The following is a 21,383-nucleotide window of genomic DNA, read 5'->3' as shown; positions in this document are numbered from 1 at the left end:
GGGTTCTGTGTATAAAGCAGAAAGTAATTAAGCAGCAACTGATAGCTATTTAAAAAGCTATGAAGCAGTAAAAATAAATTAAGGCAATAGATAAGAGAACTGAAATCTAAGAATGAAGAAAGAAAAGCAAAAAAGGAAGAAATAAGACAAACAATGATAAAAATAAGCTTTTTGTGGTCTCAAATACACAGTAACTAAAAATACTATTTTCCGTAATACAGCCCCTGGAAGGAATTTTAAATCAGCAGCCTGGGATGGAAACAAACAAACAGGTAAAAAGAATAGGGACAAGCGATGTGCTAAAGATGGAACTCTACAAAATGTAACCCCTCCACCACACACAGAGCATCACTCAGAAACAAAAACCCCTGGACTTCCATAGCAGATAACACTAAAAACATCAAACTTAACACTCACTCTCAAACAAAAGAGTACGATTTTGACCTGTAAGACAAAAAGTAGTACAATAAAATAAAAGTCAGTTGCACATTAGTTTAGGCTATTTAAAGCAAGTAGAGAGTACTCTTATATGAAGGAAATGGGCATTCTATGACAGCACTTACTATGCGCATTCCAGAGGATGTACAAGGGCTGTCCTGGATCCTGATGTAATTTCATATTGTCCCACAACATCTGTATTAAAACATATTTACTATCTTCAGACATACAGTGGCGAGGAATCTGTGTTGAAGAATAAAAAAATACTCATTAATGATCCTTACATGATGTTTTGTAAATATTTTATAAAGATCCTTAAAAATATTTTTTAGGATGTATGGGTGCAAAAGAGAAAAGAACAGAAAAACCATTGGTTTGTATGCATTTTATAACCTACTGAAGGGAGATGATCTGAGTTGAGTTGAGAAGTCAGTGGTCCCTAAAGTTGCAGATTTAACAAAGTACTAAGATCATGAAGAGTTAGTCTTGACCAGCTTTTGACTGAGGCTCCACAGAAAGATAAATCCAGAAGCCCCATTCTCCAACATTTCAAGACCCTAGCACAGATACTCTGAGTTAACCTCTCAGTCACTCCTTCACTGACAATCCAAACACATGCACAATCACAGACGTGAAGTACAAGAAGAGAGAACACAAAGCTCCTAAACGGAGACACCTTGCCATTTAGTGGCAGTGACAGCATAATGAAAAAGAAAAAAAATATCAAAAATGCAAGTGAACATACAACAAACCACCTAAATGTTAAATGACAATTTAGAGGAATGAAGAGAACCGTAGCTAGCACACGACTACAATGTGAATTACAGACGTCCTCCTAAAGCGTTAAGCTTGTTCTTGAAGGAGGTATGAGGCATGAGTGGAGCCAACTCACAAAGTCATCTTATAAGAGTCATTTACAGTTTATTCTTGAGGCTATAACAAAAAGCCAAGCCCATTTTGTGTAAACTTTTATAAGAAGTCCAAAAAACATGACTGTCTTACTGCTGAACTACAAGAAGAAAAATTTATTTACAAGAATTTTATTGATTTGGATGGTTATTAAAAATATTTAGCATAAAATTACTTTTTTGTCATTAGGAATATGCAAACATTACAGTGGTGATAGTAGCACTGAATTGTAGATAATTCTTACTCTCATACCTTTGAATACTTGTTACAATGCTCAGAAGAAAGAATCAATCCAGGTAAATTACTGGGTAAGTCAAGACGTCTAAAATACCACACCAGGTTCCAAAAAACAATTGGATGATGGTCCACAAAGTCTGCCACTGTTATTGCACGATCACCTTCATTTTCCAATAAGCTTTCAAGTTCCTTCCATACCACTAGTGGACTAAGATATGGAACAGTGATAGGATCTGGACTTGGGAGGTGCCATTCTAATCCTAAAGAATCCTGTTGAGTAAATAAAAACTGTAAAGAGCAAATACAAGATGATGATACTAAATCATTCTTTTATATGCCTGTCAATGACTTCTACATAATTAGAAATGTAATTGTATAATATAACAAGATACCCTTCTTAATAATAATAAAATTGAAGCTTATGAGGCTGTTTAGTACAAGGGGAACAAAATCAAATGCAAACTATCAATATCCAAACTGTAAAAAACACTGAAATACGTACTGCAGCGCCTTGTAAAGTAGTTGGCAGGCTGCCTGTAGGAACGAGCTTCTGCCCTCCAATGTCTTCCTTATCCAAGGTGCCATAAGTACTAACACTCCTGGCCATTGGAAATATCGGACATTTTGACATAGCTGCTTTTGATCTATCAGCAGGGATCTGAATACTTCGGGCACATGTATTTTCCAGTGGCTTAGATTTGCTTGGGCATTAAAAAAGGAAAAAAAAAAATCATTCTCTAGATTTATTTCATCTGACCATGTTCTCTTTAGAATCAGACCTGCAGGTAGCAAAGTGAAACAAAGGAAAGATGTAATCTGGCTTTGGCTTGGGAAAAAGGATACAGTTTAAAGTAGCCTAGTCATGTTAAATTTCCTTTTTATCCAGTAAAGTTTAAATATAAGTCATTCATGTGTTCAAAACATTTAGTGGACAACTTATACTGAGAACCCACAGTAGGCCCAGGGATACAAACCAGAAACAACAGGCACCTATTCCTCCAGGAGTCAGAACTAGTGGGAGACAGTGAAAGAAAGGGCCACAGCAGACCTGTGATGAGAGAATGCACACACCCAGACTCGCAGTTCTGTAGTCTAAGCAGTCAGGATCAAAGCAGGCTGGCAGGCCACGCGAGCCTGCCAGCACCACGTATGCATTTTCTTCTGCACATGCAGTTGCCAGTGTGGCTTCTGCCCAGCTCTATTTGCTGCACCTGGCACTTCTCCAAAATGGAGATGAAACTAGCCTCTGTTCTAAGCACAGATTTACCTGTAGTAGGCTTACTGTATAATTCTTAGTTTGATTTTGACAGTTCATCTAACATCTCCAAATGTTTTCCTAGATTATTAAATATTCCTAAGTAGAAAATTAAATACTACAAAGTAGAAATATGTTAGTACTGACTTAATTCCTCAAGAGAGAGATAAGAGAAAGACATTCATTATAAACTTCAAGTGTTCTACAGAATTTTTACCTTTAAAATAGTAAACATTATCATACGTGAATTACACAGCTTAAGCTCTGGGGATTCTTGAGGTATAAACTGGTTTTAAAGTCATTTATTTACTTATGGCTGCATGGGGTCTTGGTCGCTGTGCATGGGCTCTCTCTAGCAGTACTGAGTGGGGGCTACTCTCTGCTGTGGGGCACAGGCTTCTCACTGCAGTGGCTTCTCTCGTTGTGGAGCATGGGCTCTAGACTGTGGGGTTCAGCAGCTGTAGTCACGGGCTTAGTTGCCCTGTGGCATGTGGGATCTTTCCAGATCAGGGATCAAACCCGTGTCCCTTGCATTGGTAGGCAGATTCTTAACCACTGGACCACCAGGGAAGGCCATAAAGCATAAACTATTAACTGTTGAAACATTTAGATTATTAGAGAATTTCAATATTATTTTAATTAGGAATAAGAATTTAAGATAATAAATCTATCATATATATAGGGATTTAAATCTTAAAATGGTCAGCTAATTTTTCTGTCATAAATGGAAATGTATATGTTGTTAACATATAGTTCCACGTAATCATAATTACCTATTAAGATCAAAACTCCCTTGAACAGAGAGAAGAGATGTGTCAAGACCAGAGGTTGATGTTGAGATGCAAGATTGCCTTGTCTGACTTGAAAAGGAGGATGGAAAATGTATATTTTCTGTAGATGGGCTTGACTTCAAAAAGTATCTGTAATGTGAAAGAAAGGAGCTTTTTGAGAAAAGAGACAGTCTAGGAAGCATGATCCTTAAACACGAAGGAAAAAAAAAACACCATAAATCATTACCTTCCAGGTCGTCTTAAATCTCTTATCTCTATATTCAGAAAGGGCAAGAAAAGATTGCCACAAAACGGGCAGGTAGTATTGAGATTTGAGTCATCTGCTGTCCAGCCAGCCATGATTTCCTCATCGTGGACTAGACAGTCACAGGTTTTACACCGAGAGCAGCTTGAGATAAGGACCTATGGGAGAAAACAGCACTTTACAAAGTAAGCTAGTGAGTGCATAAAATTATTTCAATTAACAAGTCTGTTGGAAAACTAAAATTCAGAATGATTTAGAAGTTACAAACAAAAAAATGGATTATTATCAGTACATTATATAATACACTCATCTTTAACTACTTCAGCTAAGTCTATTCCAAAATTTTTGCTGGAAGGGAAACTTGCATTTAAGTGAGCATCTTGACCATTATAATTATGTACTATAAAATGTGCCATGATTTTATTTCGCTTCCCAGGTGGTACTAGTGGTAAAGAACCCGCCTACCAATGCAGGAGACATAAGAGATGTCAATCCGCGGGTTGGGAAGATCCCCTGGAGGAGAGCATGGCAACCCACTTCAATATTCTTGCCTGGAGAACCCCATGGACAGAGGAGTCTGGAGGGCTACAGTCTACAGGGTTGCAAACAGTGGGACACGACTGGAGACTTAGCATAGCACACACACAAACAAACACACAATTTTATTAATGGAAAACTAAACCTAAGCATTCATTTATTAATACACAAAACAGGTACCAGTAATTCCATGTTATAGACCTGTGCTACTCAAAGTGTGGTCACGAGAGAAGAGGTGTTCTACAAACTCTTACTGGTTTGTGATGAGCTAAGTAAAGAAACTGAGAAGAGGATCTGGGGACATATAAAGTAACTGGTCATTCCTGCAACAGCTAAGTTGGTGATCAACAGATTTTACAAGTGTATCAGCCATGACAGATTGGAAATTAAAAACAGCAACAACCAAAAAACCCCTGGTCCTTCATTATAGACAGTTTAAGAAGCACTGCTAGAGAGAAATGTAAATACTGTTGTCACTACATTAATAAAATATAGAATTCCTGAAGCCATCAGAAACTCTGTAAATTGCAACATTAGTGTTCATCATTTATTTCCAACTACATGCAAATTTATTTTCCAAATTTATGCAAATTAGTGTGAAATAGCAACACTCACAAATGTATTTGGAAGCAATTTTTGCACAAAAATTAGGGGAAAAATTTCAAGTATAAAAGTAAAACCCTTTCACTGTAAGAAAATGGGATATAGCAGCATATCCAGCAGATACATATATTAGACTGATACAAAGAATGAAAAACATGATGGAAAAAGTGGACACAAATGCCAAAGCCACTCCCAGTATTGTCATCCAAAAAGTGTGCCTACAGTGAAACTAGTTAAAAGTGTTTAAGAAGCGAAATAACTATTGAAAGAGGACACACATAAAACGAGGGTCAAATATAAATGCTGAAAATGAAAGTGCAATCAAAGTATGGAACTTTTCTAAACAGAAAAAGTCATAGACATTTTAAGTTTATTCAGGTGTAATATACATTCTGAAATTTTCAGATGCCATATATTTATCACTCTACCAGAGACTATCAATATTTAAGAAATTTTATTAAGTAGCACGTGAAGATATTCTTTTGATTAAAATTGTACCTCCATTGCATAGTTCTGGAAGATATTTGTATTACTCGTGTTGCAGGAAGATGCCACCTCTGATTTCCCAGGTAAGGCAAACTTGGATAAGGATCCTGTTCATTATTAAAAAAAAAACAGCAAAACCATTAAAATTAATAAGAAAGGATGTGAGAATTTCTCACTCTCATAAATTCTCTGGTAAAATATCAAACTGTCCTATTCAAAATTTAAGAAAAAACACATAAATAATGAAAAATGTTTTTAAAGTGTGCATTTGCCTTTTGCATATACACCTAAGGAAGTGAGTTTTCATTCATTACTCACTTATTTTCATTACTCACTTATTAAGCACATTGCATGTACAGGCTAGAAAGCATACTGGTTGTTTGTAATTACTATTTTGCTGTTTCTGTTCTTACCTGTTTAAGACAGAAGAAAGTGTTTAGTTCTAAGGTTTAAAAAGTATAAACAGCTAATCTTATTTCAGATCATGAAAAGAATTATTGGCAACTTTCTGCCTTGTTAAGACTTTAAAATCTGTAAGAGTAATCTTGCTCTTAAGCACTGGGGAAGAGTTTCCAAGTATATTCTCAACAGCAAAAAGATATGAGTAGGTATTAAAATGACAGCAACAAAAAGTGAGAATAGTTCTGTGGTCGATTGCTGACAGTGGCTATATCTAGTTAGGAAAACTGGAGGTAATCTATACTTCTATACTTTTTTCTCTGTAGTTACTACACTTTATGAACGAACACTGGTATTTTTTATAAATATAAAGGTATTAAAACAAAGTAACGGTATAAACTAGCGGTTCCAAGAAACAGAGAGGACAGGAGAACATGAAATACCACCATGGGGATGCAATCAGCATAATCCAGACTAATGATCCAACCGCTTCAGCAAATAAATCACAAGAGGAAAAAAGCTCTAGACCTTCCGTTAGCTGAAGCCCCTGCCTCAGAGAGATGCAGAGAGAGCTGAAGCCTCATTATCATCCTAGATGCTTAGAAATGGTTATCTGCAGTTCTTTCCTGATGGTCTCCCAATAACCTTCTCTAATTCCGCCTCCCTCTGCTAAAGCTAGTTCAAAATTGCTCTCTATTAGCCTTGACTAATTCAATCATTTATGCTGGCAGTCTACCTTTTGTATCTAATCAATTTACAGCACAGAATATTCTTTTTAGCAAAGTGAATCAGGATGTGAGGTTATCTTACTTAGTTAGTTCAATAAACTCTTCTTGTATGTTAGAAAAAAATTGCAGGGGGGAGCTAATCACCTGATTATATGACAAGGGAGGGAAAATACAGGGAATGAAGATGCGAGGGAGTTAACAGACATCAAACAATGCAACAAATAGACCCTGTCTGGGTCTCAACTTGAACAAACCATCTATAAAGAGTTTTATGAGATAGTTGTGAAAGTTTAAACTAGGTATATATTTTATACATTGTGTAATAAACCTTGACACATTAAGAAATATGATGATATTACAATTTTGTTTTAAAAAATGAATGCTTCACAAAAGATACATACTGTGAAAAGTGAAATTTGCTCAGTCATGTCTGACTCTGTGACCTCATAGACTATATAGTCCATGGAATTCTCCAGGCCAGGATACTGGAGTGGGTAGCCTTTCCCTTCTCCAGGGGATTTTTCCAACCCAGGATTGAACCCAGGTCTCCTACACTGCAGGCAGATTCTTTACTAACTGAGCTATCCTCTAAGGTCTAAAGGGCTTCCCTTGTGGCTCAGCTGGTAAAGAGTCCGCTTGCAATGCAGGAGGCCTGGGTTCAATCCTTGGGCTGGAAAGATCCCCTGGAGAAGGGTAAGGCTACCCACTGCAGTATTCTGGCCTGGAGAATTCCATGGACTGCATATAGTCCATGGGGTTGCAAAGAGTCGGACAGGACTAAGTGACTTTCACTTTCACTTACATACTGAATGAGTCCATAAAAATGTTGAAGAATGGCTGTTAAGATAATGCTTACCTGTGTAGGGAGTGGTGAGTAGATGTGGGCATGAGAGGGGGATCTGGATGCTGTTACTGAACTGTTATCTTAACCTGATACTGGTTATTCAGTTGTTCTCAATTTGTGACATGGACAATATTTACATACATAAAAATGCACACAGTACATGTATAACAGAGTAAATAATAAATTTCTTAAACTAATAACTTTAATAAAAAGTTTAAAAAGATATAACATTAAAGTCCTTATGGTTTAGAAATACACACTGAAGTATTTATGAATAAAATTATATATGTTTGGGATTAACTTTAAAATAATTCAGTGGGGCAGGAAAAAATGTTGGCAGCAGAAGACAGAGGGGATAAGATAAAACAAGACTGGCCATTTGCTGATAAGTGTTGAAGCTGCATGAAGGACACACGAGAGTTTGTTGTGCTAGTCCTTCTACTTTTGTGATTGTTTGAATACTTCCACAAGAAAAGCTTTTTAAAATAGTAAAGATGCAAATTTTAAAAATGTTATAATGTGTTCATTCCTCACATCATATACCAGGATAAATTTCAAATGGATTAAATGTCTAAAACAGGAGTCAAATCTACTTTTGTATGATCACAAGAATGATTTTTACATTTTAAAAGCATTGTTATATATATATATATATATCCCATAAAACTTAAACTATTTACGATATGGCCCTTTATAGAAAAAGTCTGCTGATCCCAGAAAATGTTAAAGAGGGAATTAGAAAAGTATTGAAGAAAGTAGCAGTGAACCTAGGGGAAGGGAAAATCTTTTCCAATGACTCAAAATCCAGAAGTAATAGGGCAAAAACTGATACTTTTAATGATACAAAATTGAAAACTTTTATGTGGGGGAAGAAAACTCCGAAATTTGACACGTTTGGAAAAAGCATCTGCCACTGATATAAACGACAGAGGATTAATTCCCTAATATAAAAAAGAGCTATTAAAACTTAAAAAAAAAAAAAAAGGTGGTGGGGGGACCAACAAGTGAAAGTCAAATGTAGGTAAAAGACAGTTCACAGAAATAGTTCCTGAATGTACAAATAGATATGCAATTTAATTTATAAAATAAATGAATATTAATTGAAATACACTCTTCACCTATCAGATGGCAAAAATCCAAAAGTGTGCTAAACATATTTTCTTCACAAGGCTGCTGGGAAACAGGTATTCGTCTACACTACCTGTGGGAATACAAAATTGTATACCCCTGAGGAAGGAACTTGGCAATATCACTTCAAGGAAGAACTTGGAAGCATCTTCTAAAGCTACCCTGGCAAAAGTATAATATGGCCTATGTGCATCGTAGCATTATTCATAACAGGTAAAGACTGAGAATTTAAAGTCCATCAACAGGGAAGTGGCTAAAATAAACTGACACAGTCACACATGATGAACCGTGCACCCTCAAAAATGAAAGGGGGACAATGCTATGTGACGATATGAAATGTTCCGAATACGGTGTTAAGTGAAAAAAGCAAGTAACAGTTAATTGTTTAACAGTTATGTTACCTTTTGAGTAAGAAGACAAGGAGGTATGAAGAACACACAAACACAACACACATGCTTTTAAATTATATATTTTTCAAAAAAGCAACAATGAAAGGATAAATCAAAAGTGAACAAAAATGGCTGCCTCAAGGGACAAGGAGAAAACAAGCTGAAGGGATGAGGATGGAGGCCAGAGTTCTCTGCAAGTGCGTTGGTTCTCTGTTGCTTTGAGCCATGTAAATCTTTTACAAAATTAAAAATATAAAGGAGAAAAAGTAAAGGTACCACATATCAAATGCAGGAGGGTTTGGACAAACCTTCTAAGGAGGCAGAACTTTCCAGGCTTGTTCTGCTGAAATCAACTCCCTTAGTCCCTGAAGCGGTGCTGCTCTCCTGAGAAGTGGCTCCTTCCAACTCATGGCAGACATCTTCATCTGTTAAAGAGGTAGATTCAGAATCCTGGGCTCCCACTGAAGAAAGACTGGTACGGTCAGAACTTTGATCCTAAGGACATAATTATAAGCTTAATTTCCTTCATATTTAAAGTTATTTAAAAGGTCACTTCTAAGGCAGAGGAAATGCCTAATTACTCAGATGATCAATTAATCAACATTATAACTTCTAGCGGAAAAATAAAACCAACCAATTTTACAAGGTCATCCGAATTTGGACAAACATGAGCTGGAGATCAATTTTTACGGCAGCATTTCTTAGTTAGATCAAAGCAGATATCTGTTAGATAACTGTTAGCTTTAAGCCTTTGTTTATTGTTAATTTTCTTTCCTGAAAATCCTGGTCCAGGATGGTATCACCAGAAAATTACATTTTATTCTCTTTTATTTGTTCACATTTTATTCTTTCCCATAGCAATCCAGGTTATTTCTGGATCCCATGAAAGTTCCTGTGTAGTCTGGGTACTGTTATAATCTCTTGGAGAATGTTGTACTATTGTTTTAGCAGTCAACTGAGTTATGTTCAGCTTGTAATTTGTGTTTTGATTTTTGTAGGTGGTGATTTAATACTCAGTTTAATTCTCTGAGCCTTGTCCTCCATGCTGGTCTGCAAGTATGCCATGTACGTGTAAGCTCAAGGGTGAGGCGGATACTTGTGTGGGCCATACACAGAATCAGGAATCCTTCTTTCACAGCTTCTCCTCATACTCTCCTCCCCAGAGCCCCCCTTCCCTGGTTCCTCTCTCCAGGAAATATGGGGATTCTCCTGAAGTTTTAGCTGCCACGATACCAGGCCACACTGTGACTGGGACCTGCTCTTGGGGCAAAGATGCATGAGAAAGAAAATGGGAGATTTTCTTCACCACCTGTCGCTTTTATTTTTCAGAATCCTTAGATAGTTGCTGTTTTGTATTCTGTCCAGAGTTTTTAGTTGTAAGTTGAGGGATGAGTTTTAGTGGCCTTATGTTACCACAGTGGAACTAAAATTTTCACCCGAATTTTTAAAGAATATTTTTGCTGGGTACAGAAAAACACGTTGGCAGCATTTTCTTTCGGTACTCTGATCAAGATGTTTTTCCGGCATCTTTTGACATCACTTTCTTTTCAGAAGACCACTGTCAGTTTTCTTATTGTTGCCTTTTTTTTTTTTTAAACAAATTAATGCTTTATTTGAGAAACTTACTTCCAAATTACTTTTATGTGTTTTTAAGTCATAAGGAGTATCCAAGAAAAAAACATATACAGTTTCCATAGGAATAAGGACAAAAAAAATGGGGTTGATGACTGCCCCAAATGATATTTCCTAAAGGAAAAAAATGTAATATTTAACTTTTTTTTTTTTGAGGCAGGGTAAGTGAACTACATACATCATAAATAAAATTTTCTTATTTTACAAGGAGGAAGGACTATGATCCTGTTTTTGATGCATATTAAATACAAAATCCACTGTTCTGATCAAGATGAGGGAAAAAAGATCATTCTTCAACACTTCAGTTCTCACGCAATGAAATCCACAGGTCTGCTGAATCCGCCTTTTCTATTCATGTACTGCCTATACTTTCTCTTCTGAGATCCATTTATGGCACAGGCCTTTACAGAGCCATCCACCTTTTCCCCTTTCGTGGAGGCAAACCCCGTTAACGTCATCATTTCCTCTCTCTGTTGTGCCCTCTGTCTTCCTCAGTTATCTGACGTTCTTTGCTCTATGTTTCTTCTCCTCTATCTCTGTCATCTTGGGGACCTGGAACGCCTTCTGTGCGGTCGAGAGCGGCTTCTCCGATCTCGCTCCCAGGACCGGGACCTTTCTCGGCGCCTGCGTTCTTTTTCCCGGTATGTGGCTGGGACCGCCTAAGCTCCCTCTGTGGGGAGCGGCTGCAGCTGCGACCCATTTGGAATCCTCCTTCAGTACTAGTCACCCCTTTTGAAGGTAATATATCTCTTTTCTTTGGCTCCTTTTAAGATTTTCTTTGCATTTCATTTTCGTCTAACATTAGATGCCTATTTTTTTTTTGGCACTTATTCTGCCCGACATTCATTTATCTTCTAAATATGTGAGTTGACATCTTTAGTCACTTTTGGAAAATTCACGGCAATTAGCTTTTAAAATTTTCTTTCTACGCCATTCTTTCTTCTTCTGGAACTCAATTACATCAGTGTTAGGCAGTTCCACTAAACTGCACATTCTTTTCAATATTTCCCTCCCTTTTTTTTTTCTGCGTCTATACTTCCATGTGGATATTTTCTACTAACTCCCATCAAGTTCACTAATCTTTCTTCTACTGTGTTTTGTCTGCTGTTAAATCCAACAACTGTATTCTTAATTTCACAAATTTTTCACTTCTAGAATTTACACTGGTTCTTTTCAATAGATGATTATCTGGGGAAATTTTCCATCTTTCTAGCTTTTTTTTTTAACCCCTTCCTCTATTTTCTTGGACATACTGCAATTACTTCCAAGTTCCTTGTTAATTCAAATACTTAGATCACCTGCAGGTCTATTGCCTCCACTGTCTGGTTTTCCTTCGTTTTTAGCTATGGGCCTTGTCTCTCAGTATAGCTGTTTCTTCTTTTGGCTGCACTGGGTCTTCTCTTGCTGTGCAGCACAGGATCTCGAGAATGTAGACTCTACTTGCAGCACATGGGCTAAGTTGCTCTGTGGCACGGGGGATCTTAGTTTCTCAACCAGGAATTGAACCCATGTCCTCTACATTGGAAAGCAGGACCACTGGATCACCAGGAAGTCTGTCAGTATAGCTATTTTTAATTGAATAACAGAATATAAAAACCTACATAGAAAAAACTGTAACTCCAGTTAATGTTCTGTTCTTCTGGAAAGGACACACTTTTTCCTGTTAAAGCAACAGCTGATTGGTTTGATATAATCACAGGCAGAGCTGAGTCCAGCACAGGTTGCAGTTTTGGTCAAGTGGGGTTTACCTTTGGTTTGCTCGTGTTCCTAAGGCATAGCTCTGCAAGAATTTGAACTAAGGGCCTGGTGTGTGTACCAAGATTCCCTGCCTCCACTCCTCTCAGCTCTCAGCAGTTAAATTATTGTATTCCCAGCACCATAAAATTGCTGAGAACTTTGTTTTATCAGAGTCTTCTTGCTTACCTTTTCATACTCCTGTTTCATGCATTATTTGGAAAATGTCTTGAAAGAAAAAAACTTGTGCATCTGAGGACTCTCAAATTTGTCAAAGGGACAAATATTTTTGTCTATCTAGTTCCACAAGATCCCCAAAGTCCTGCTGGGCCCCTCACCTCTCCACAGTCCTCTGATAAGACAAAGCCTGAATTTGCAACTTTTTACTCTGTGCTCAGAATAAGCAAATACCCTCATGGAAAAAGTAGCTATAGGACTTCAGCTCATCTCTACAATTCTCCTCTCTAGAATCTTGCCCATCTATTTTCTAGTTGTTTTAGCCGTTCTCTGATGACTTTAAGCAAGTACTTAAGGGTACCTACTCCAGTATTCCGGCCTGGAGAATTCCATAAACTGCATAGTCCATGGGGTCGCAAAGAGTCAGATGTGACTTTCACTTCACTTCTATATTTCATCTAGCTTTTTGCTTTGGGAGGTATGCGGGTGTATCACAAGGTACTCCATTCTAACCAGGAAGAAAAATCCTATGCCTAGCTGGTAATTTTTGAAGGCAATAAATAATGAAGCTCAGTAAGCATTTTAATTCCAGCTACAAATCACTTTCTTTCAAAACTGAACTACAAATAAAACCTTAGTTGGTGAATTCTTTCCTTTTGAAGTTATTATTCAAGTTCAAATTCTGATACTTACAAACCTTATGCATCCCAAGAGTCCTTTCTGTAAAGCTGTATTTTAGGAGAATGGTAAAAACACATCTTTGCAAGTAAGGGACTTCTGGTGGGAGAGGAGTGTAAAAGGAAAAGTAGAAAATACTAATAAACCTACCTTAGATGATGTGGTGTACATGGTGAATCTCGAATACCATTTGCTTGCTTTCTCTGCAACTCCTTTTCCAGCAGTGAACATACTGTTTCTTAGAACATCTAGTTTAGGTGCTAGTAGTGTATCTAAATTAAATGAAGGTGATGAATGGGTTAATGCATCTTGAGATTCTTCCCTAAATGGACAAGTAGGTGAGAAGGCTGGAGAAGACCAGAGTCTATCCCTTGGCCTGTCCTCATTTTTTGAGTAACTTTTAGATTTGGTAAGTCTCACTGGTCTGGGAGAATTAGGAGGCAGGCTAGATCTTCTGCATGCCTTGACCAATGTTGGACTTTTCTTAGTGGTGACTTTATCATCACAGGCCCGTTGTAAATCAACGCTTGGTGTTCGACTTGTCAAAGGACTGCTCATGTTATTCATATACATCTCAATTTCTTCAGCTAAATCCCGCCTAGCAGATGGTGTTGAAACACTTTTGCTATCATCTTCCTCCTCTTCCTCCTCCTCTTTTTGCTGCTGTTCAGTCTCAGCAACCAAAAGTGAGAGGGGATCAAATCCTGTGGCAACATCAGTTTTTTCAAAAGGTTTTATTGAAAAGCTGCTGTTCAAGCGTTGTCTCCTCTTGGAATTGTGTGGAACAATGTACCTCGCTTTTGAAATATCTGTTTCATTGTCTAAGTCTTCTAAGTCAAAAATAACAGGAGAATCCACTTTATCTGCCAAACAATTAGAACCATCAAAAGGTATATCATCATCACTCGATTCCTTTTCTATACTGTCTCTCTTTGATCTTAAAGATGGTTTTCCAATATTAAGACTATTTGGTCTTGTGCTTTTTGAGATTACGTTTGAAAGAATTTTTGCATCAGCTCCTAATTTTTCAACCATATTTCCAGGGTTTGCTTCCTGGTTAATTCTATTGAGCATAAGTCCCATAAGTACTCCTCCACTAAGATTGCGGTTTCTATTTGCCCAGGACATTTGCTGCTGCAAATTAGGCTCATTGTCACTTTTATGTCTTTTCCTGAAGCATCTACTTTGAATGTTTCCTGTTTCATTTGTATCCTCAAAAGACGATATTAAGAGCGGCTCAGATGTGCTTTCTAAAAAAACAAGAAAAGTGCTTTAGCCATGAAAAATGTAATATGCAAATATAAATTGTCTTAAATATTTAAGATACCAGTAATAAAAATGATAACAGCAAGAATTTATCAAGTACCTACTATTTCACAGATGCTATCCTAGGCATTTTATTTACATTATCCACCATAATCATTCCAACATCCTTATGGGTGGAGGAAAAGCTTATACTCAGAGAGATTAATTACCTAGCCCAAAGTTACCTAGCCCTTAAGTGACAGAAGTAAGTTAGTTAGTAAGTGTTAGTCACTCAGTCGTGCCCGACTTTTTGCAACCCCATGGACTGCAGCCCATCAGGCTCCTCTGTCCATGAGATTTTCCAGGCAAGGATACTGGTGTGGGTTGCCATTTCCTTCTCCAGGGGATCTTCCCAACCCAGGAATCAAACCTGGGTCTCCTGCACTGCAGGCAGATTCTTTACCCGCTGAGCTACAAGGGAAGCCCTAACTGGGATTCAAATCAAATATGAAGGGTATGCTCTGAGATTTAAGGATGCACTACTTTTTAAAATTTATAAGACTAATATTTACCCTTGGTACATTTATAATAACAACAATAATAATGAATTTATGTCCATTTCACCGAACTGATTAAATAACAATGGTTATACAATTATGGTTGTGCTAGATAACCTTAAGATTCTGAGTCTTCTGCCTATAAAAAGAAAAATGAAACCAAACACACTAAGCCAAACCAAAGACAGCTATGTGAGCTTTATAAATAAAACTTAATTTTAAAACTCTAAATCCTCATGACCATAGATGTGGCTAAATAATTTTACTTTTTCTTTAAATATTGATTCAAGTTTATAATACTTGAATCTGAACAGCCAGTTTCTATTCAGAAACACTGTTCGCTGCTTCTAACCAGAAGCAGAAATCAAGACTTTTGATCACTTTAATTGTCCTTATTCTGTGGGAGTCTCCTAAAGAATCTGTCAGGTATAGTATTGTCAATGACTCTCTTTACATGTTTTATACAACAGAATTAGCTCTCTATAACAAGGCAATCACTAAAAATGGGCCTTTTTTCCCTGTCATTCAGGAAAACAGGATAGGAGATTCAAGGGACTACTAGAGACCTTAAAAACCTACAAACTAATACTGTTTAATAAACATATTATTAATAGCATTAACAAGGAAAACAGTATAGTAGAGAGGTAAAGTATATTCTTTTTTTCCTATATCAGCTTATGATTAAGATTATAAGAAACCAAGAATACACTTTCTTCTAATATTCTGGGAAACTTTCTACTGGACAGGTTATATATTATCAAAGACCTGGAGGAATCTTATAGCCAAAGATAAAACTCAAGGACTGCATTTAAATAGAAGAGCAAGGGTTCCTTCACAAAGTAAGAACTATGCAAATGGCCTAAAGACAAGTAAAGCTGGTTATCCAATTATACTGGGGGTTGGCAAACTTCACCACTGAGCCAACCGGTCTGTGGACTGTTTTTATACAGTCTCAAATGGTACTAACATTTTAAGAGTTGTACACATCACACACATAAAGAACAGGCAACTGGATTTCCCAGTGGTGCGGTGGTTAAGAGTCCACCTGCCAATGCATGGGACACGGGTTTGATTCCTGGTCTGCAAAGATCCCATATGCCACAGAGCAAGTAAGCTTGTGTGCCACAGCTACCGAGCCTGTGCTCTCGAGCCCGGGAGCTGTAACTCCTGAAGCTCCTGTGCCCTGGAGCCTGTGCTCTGCAACCAGAGAAGCCACCACCACAAGCAGTCTATGCCCCGGCGAGAGCGCAACGCCCCCGTCACAATTAGAGGGAGCTGGTGCACAGCAAGGAAGACTCAGTGCACTTCAACAAAAACCCAGCAGAGCCAAAAATAATAATAGATTTAAAAACAGAACAGGCAATAGAGACTGCATGTGGCCTCTAAAGCAAAACTATTTACTGTTTGACCATTTACAGAGTAGTTTACCTGATTCTAAGCTGATATGCCTGCTAAATTCTACCAGACTAGGCTGGATGCTGCTCTAGCCCAGGGGTTGCCCTTCTTTAGATCTGTGAACAAGCTGTAATCCCCTCCTACTATACAGTCCTGACACATCGCTTCCCATTGCTTGGAATGCTCCGTTTCAATTTCTCCTTCAGAACTCCTGTGTGCTCAGTTGCTCAGTCGCGTCCAACTCTTTGTGACTCTGGTGGACTCTAGCCCACCAGACTCCTCTGTTTATGGGATCGTCCAGGCAAGAATACTAGAGTGGGTTGCCATTTTCTCCTCCAGGGCATCTTCCCAACCCAGGAAGTGAACTTGTGTCCACTATGTCTCCTGCACCAGTAGGCAGATTCTTTACCAGTAAGTCACCTGGGAAGCCCACATCCTCATTTATTTTCTATTCATTCTTCAGATGTAAGCTCAAAACCCATATTACCAAGGAAGTGTTCTTGACCAGTGTCCCCTAAATCCAGGATAGCTTCTCTATTACATGCTCTCACCCTTCTTGACAGTATTTAATATCAGGGTGTTTTCACATTTACTTCATTATTAGATTAATGTTTTCTCATCCCTCCCATGTGTTCTCTATGAAGTCAGGGACCATGTTTATTTTTTATTCTTTACTACTATATCCTAGGTAGCACCTGGCATATGGTAGCAGGTAATAAGTGTGCAAAAAAATAAAATATATCACTCAATGAATACTGTCTTCTGGGAAACAACTGCAGCCAACTGACCAACCCAGAATATAACATAGCATAATATATTTCAATATGACATGTTATAGCTAAATGTAGTAGCTAATGATAAAAAGCTAAAACACACTTAAGGCAGAATTAGGCCTAAAAACATATTTCAAAGTATGTTTTCAAGTTTAGAGTATGTTTCACTTCAGAGTAAATTTTTTTGTGCTTGAACACTCACTAATTCAATATGCATTTATCAAAATGTTAAAATTCCTGGGCTTCCCTTGTGGCTCTGTGGTAAAGAAACTGCCTACCAATGGAGGAGACCTGGGTTTGATCCCTGCCCTGAAAGATTTCACACATTGCGGAGCAACTAAGCCTAGGTGCCGCAGCTACTAAGCCCGTGTTCTAGAGCCCAGGAGCCCAGTTACCTTCGGTAACTGCTAAAGTCCACGTGCACTAGAGCCTGTGCTCTGCAACAAGAGAAGCTACTGCAATGAGAAGCCTGCACACCGTAACTAGAGAAAAACCCACCCAGCAACGAAGACCTAGCATAGCCAAAAATAATTTTTTAAAATGTTAAAATTCCCAAGATAATCATGAAGTAACTAACTACAGGGTGATGCTTTTAACTATCAAACATTAACATGTCTTTGGTTATTCCATTCCCACATCTTTTGGAAGCTGTATTTTTATAAAGATATAAATAAAATATACACATATAGTACTGCCAAACACAAAGAAACTTGAAAGGTGTTTTGAATCCTAGGAGTACTGGTACACTAGAAAAAATATACAGAAAAGTTAATTATTCCTATAAATCCCACATACAGTCTTTGGTAGGAGTGGTAAACCCAAAGTACTTAACAGATAGAAAAGTTTTCAAGTCAAAAATCTTAAGGATAAACTAACAATTCCAGTAAACACCTAGGAAACCTATCACAGGCTTTGAAAAAGTGACTTGTTCAGCACAGAGGGCAAAATCAAAAGCCATATGCTGAGTCAGATGCTGATGACTCTGACAAAATGTCAGAAATACAGGTTCGTTGACAATCATGTGAAAATAGAAAGTTCATAAAAATAGATCTAAGAAAACCGCGAGCATGAACAGAAAGGAATAAAAGAACAAGAAAGCAAAGATTACCAAAGGCCAGTTATTAAGAGTCAAAATTAGACAGTGATTAGGAAGAACTAAATGGCTGTGAAGCAATTATATGATACCAATGAAACAATTTTTAATCTTTAAGTTATAACAATTATCTAACAAAGAAATGTGAAGAAAGACAGTTGTAGATCATTTAACACTTTTTTTTTTATAGCTGCAGCAGAGGTCTGCACACTTTTTCTGTCAAGGGCCAGACAGTAAATATTTTACCCTCTGCAGGCCATACAGTCTCTGTGGCGACTCCTCTGCTGACACAGTACCAAAGCAGCCACAGACACGCCAGAAGCAAATGAGCTGGCTGTGTGCCAGTCAGCCTTTGTTGAACACTGAGCTGTGATTCATTTAATTTTCATGTGTCACAAAATCAGTGGTAATCTTCTTGATTTTTTACCATTTCAAAGTGTGAAAAAACATTCTTTGCTTGTGGACCTGTAGAAAAACCAGGCTGCAGGCCCACTTTGGCCCATGGGCCACAGTTGGCTTACCCCTGAATGAGAGGCATATCTACTTATGCTGCAGAAAAACAAACATCACAGCAACAGGGCCATTTACAGAGAGATCTCAGCCTTCACAGCACAGGTCCTTCAATAATTGTCTAAGTTAAAATGATGCAGAACTGAGCTAATACAAAAATAAAATAATTATGAAATCAGACTGAAATACTAGAAACACTGAATCTTAGGTCTGTTTTGTTCCCTCACAAAGTTTGTGAGACCAAATATTACCCAGGATCCTAAAATGATTTTCCCATTAACTAACTGACAACTTATGTGACATGCCAGTAGTCTGACTATGCCTGAGTTTTCTCATCTTTGAAAGCGCGCTAATATTTCCTCTCTCACTAATATAAGCACTGCTATAATAAATATAAAATATATATATGAAGTGCTTTTGAAAGAAAAAATATTACGTATTCTTATCTAAACTATCTGAAGAACTATCCTTTTGCCTCTGAAAACCAGGAATAATAAGATGACTAAGGAACTCATTTAAAAACTGGTGAGATGTATAGTACCCTCAGAACTGATCATCTTACTTGCTTCCCATTTCCTGTCCCCCAAACTTCCCACATTCCAAACTCAAAAGATGGTTCGTGGCTTGTATGTCCCCTTAGTTTGTTATATGAAGCCTGAACAAACTGTATTATAAAATACAGAATTTAAACTACTAAACTGTACCGTTGAGAGGCGGCACAAATATAAAACAAAAACACCCTGGAGAATTAAGACTTTCAAAAACTAGTCACTAGAAATACAAACACAAGGTGCTCTGCACATAACAGGAGGGTACTATTCCACTTACCTGTGCTTTCTCCTGATATTTCATCAGCACTGTTATTTGTACCACTGAGGCGAACTATACTGGAAGAACTTTGATAACTGAGCTTAGGAAGACAGTCGGCACTTCCCTTTGCACTCTCACACTCTGACACTGTAAAGATTAAAATGCAATTTGTTTAGATGTAATCTATACACATCAGTGGAGGCGTAAGGAGAAGTGGCTTTTAGTTCTAAATAGTTCCACCTAAAAAAAAGTGATAAGAAAATATTGAACACCTCTGTATCTATTTGTCAATCAGAAATAAGTGATGTCATTTGAGTCATCAAGGTGTGTATCAAACAGCTAAATACTGGTCATGCATGAGGTCCACACATACAATGCATGTCTTTTATATTTATTCTTTAGTTACGAAACACTGCTTTTGATGGGGAGAGGTAAGTGAGAAAAATATAAATCACAGACCATTAATAAAAGCATTAAGAAAAATATTATTAAGCCCCAGGAAAAAGCCACTGTTTGAAGAAATATGTGTTTCTACTATAAGAATAGTATTTGATTGGAGAGTGTTTTGCCACTGAGACCACACACTTCACACATATGGTATTTGCATGCTGGAATATTAGGTGGTGGAGAGGGCTTAGAATGTGAGGAAAGAGGAGTTTCCATGGGAAAGTAAAAAGCAAAATTAGTACTTTGACACAAAGTGACTTGAATTTTCTATTAATGTAATCTCACAATTTTATACCATATCAACTTAGAACCTACAGGAACTAGAATCACTCCCTTTCTTATCTTTTTCTTCTTGAATGTCCTCAGTGGATGTATCCCCTCTTCTAACTTCATCCTTAGATAGCGAATTATATCCAAGGTCAGACTGGCCACCTGGAAAAGGAAAAAAACCCTGTTGTTTATCATAAAATTCTTTAATAAGAGAAACTGGATTAGAAGATACACATTGGTATTTAGGTTTACTCATAGAAAATTTTCTGGATAACTTCCAACTGAAAGCATTATTTTGTTAGCTCTTCCCCATCTCTATTAAGGTAAGAAAGGAATGATCACAAAATGATCACATTTATATTTGTCTCCACTTTACAGTCAAAAGTAACTATGTGTGTTTACACTACTATCTGGGCTCCAAAAGACACAGACAAACCAAACATTCTTTATTCAAGTCCATGACCTTTCTAGGTGAAGGTCTGAGATCCAACTAAGCAGTGGAGAAGAAAAATCTGTAGAGAACTCTTAACAGAACAGCCACACACAGATCACTGAAGCCAAATGTCTAAAAGATCTTATCAAAAAATGGGCCTGTTTAAATTTGTTGATACATAATTAGTTTCTCTGAAAATTCAGTTGAATAATTACTGAACTGCACATGAGTGCAAATACATGGGAATGAGAAAAAAATCTAGTGTTAAATTTATTAAGCAAATGTTGCATCAATATAAGAAAACTTCTAATACACTGTTCTATTAAAGAGGTACTCTATAATTTTCAGCAAACTGTTCTCACTAGACTGGCATCAAGGTTTTGAATCCTAGTTCTCCATCTTAGGAGACATGATTTTAAGTAAACCACTTAACCTTTCCCTTTGACTCTCAAGTTCCCAGAGGTATAATATAAAAGGCTGTTATATGAGAGGCCACAGATAAAATGATTTTATAAACTTGCAAAGAAGTACTTAAAGAAACTGTATTATCATTAGGTGTTTACCTTAATATCTTTTTTATAATTTTGAGTTTGTATTTTTTTCTAATCAAAGTTTCAGCTCTATTTCCAAAGAAACAACAA

General features: G+C 37.3%; 1 protein-coding gene and 1 pseudogene across 9 annotated transcripts in view; both read right to left on the bottom strand.

Moving 5' to 3' along the window:
* The window catches only part of DENND4A (DENN domain containing 4A), a 112,245-nt gene that overhangs the window by 8,743 nt on the left and 82,119 nt on the right, over positions 1-21,383 (bottom strand). For 4 of the 9 annotated variants that reach the window (XM_040225828.1, XM_040225831.1, XM_040225836.1 and 1 more), the window contains 11 exons: positions 20,355-20,471; positions 19,611-19,739; positions 13,360-14,459; positions 9,297-9,483; positions 5,513-5,607; positions 3,857-4,032; positions 3,613-3,780; positions 2,087-2,285; positions 1,600-1,854; positions 564-681; positions 418-444 (listed from right to left, as the gene is read on the bottom strand). In XM_040225828.1, coding sequence (XP_040081762.1) covers positions 418-444; positions 564-681; positions 1,600-1,854; positions 2,087-2,285; positions 3,613-3,780; positions 3,857-4,032; positions 5,513-5,607; positions 9,297-9,483; positions 13,360-14,459; positions 19,611-19,739; positions 20,355-20,471 — 2,571 coding nt within the window. The remainder of the gene's footprint in view (positions 1-417; positions 445-563; positions 682-1,599; positions 1,855-2,086; positions 2,286-3,612; positions 3,781-3,856; positions 4,033-5,512; positions 5,608-9,296; positions 9,484-13,359; positions 14,460-19,610; positions 19,740-20,354; positions 20,472-21,383) is intronic. The other 5 variants (XM_040225834.1, XM_040225835.1, XM_040225837.1 and 2 more) reach the window with 3 other exon arrangements.
* On the bottom strand, positions 9,491-13,350 carry LOC120852535 (annotated as a pseudogene).

The sequence above is a fragment of the Oryx dammah genome, unplaced genomic scaffold, assembly GCF_014754425.2.
Source record: "Oryx dammah isolate SB20612 unplaced genomic scaffold, SCBI_Odam_1.1 HiC_scaffold_26, whole genome shotgun sequence".
In the NCBI taxonomy this organism is placed as follows: domain Eukaryota; kingdom Metazoa; phylum Chordata; class Mammalia; order Artiodactyla; family Bovidae; genus Oryx; species Oryx dammah.
Note: the sequence above shows the minus strand (reverse complement) of the source record. Positions and strands in the feature narration are given on the sequence as shown.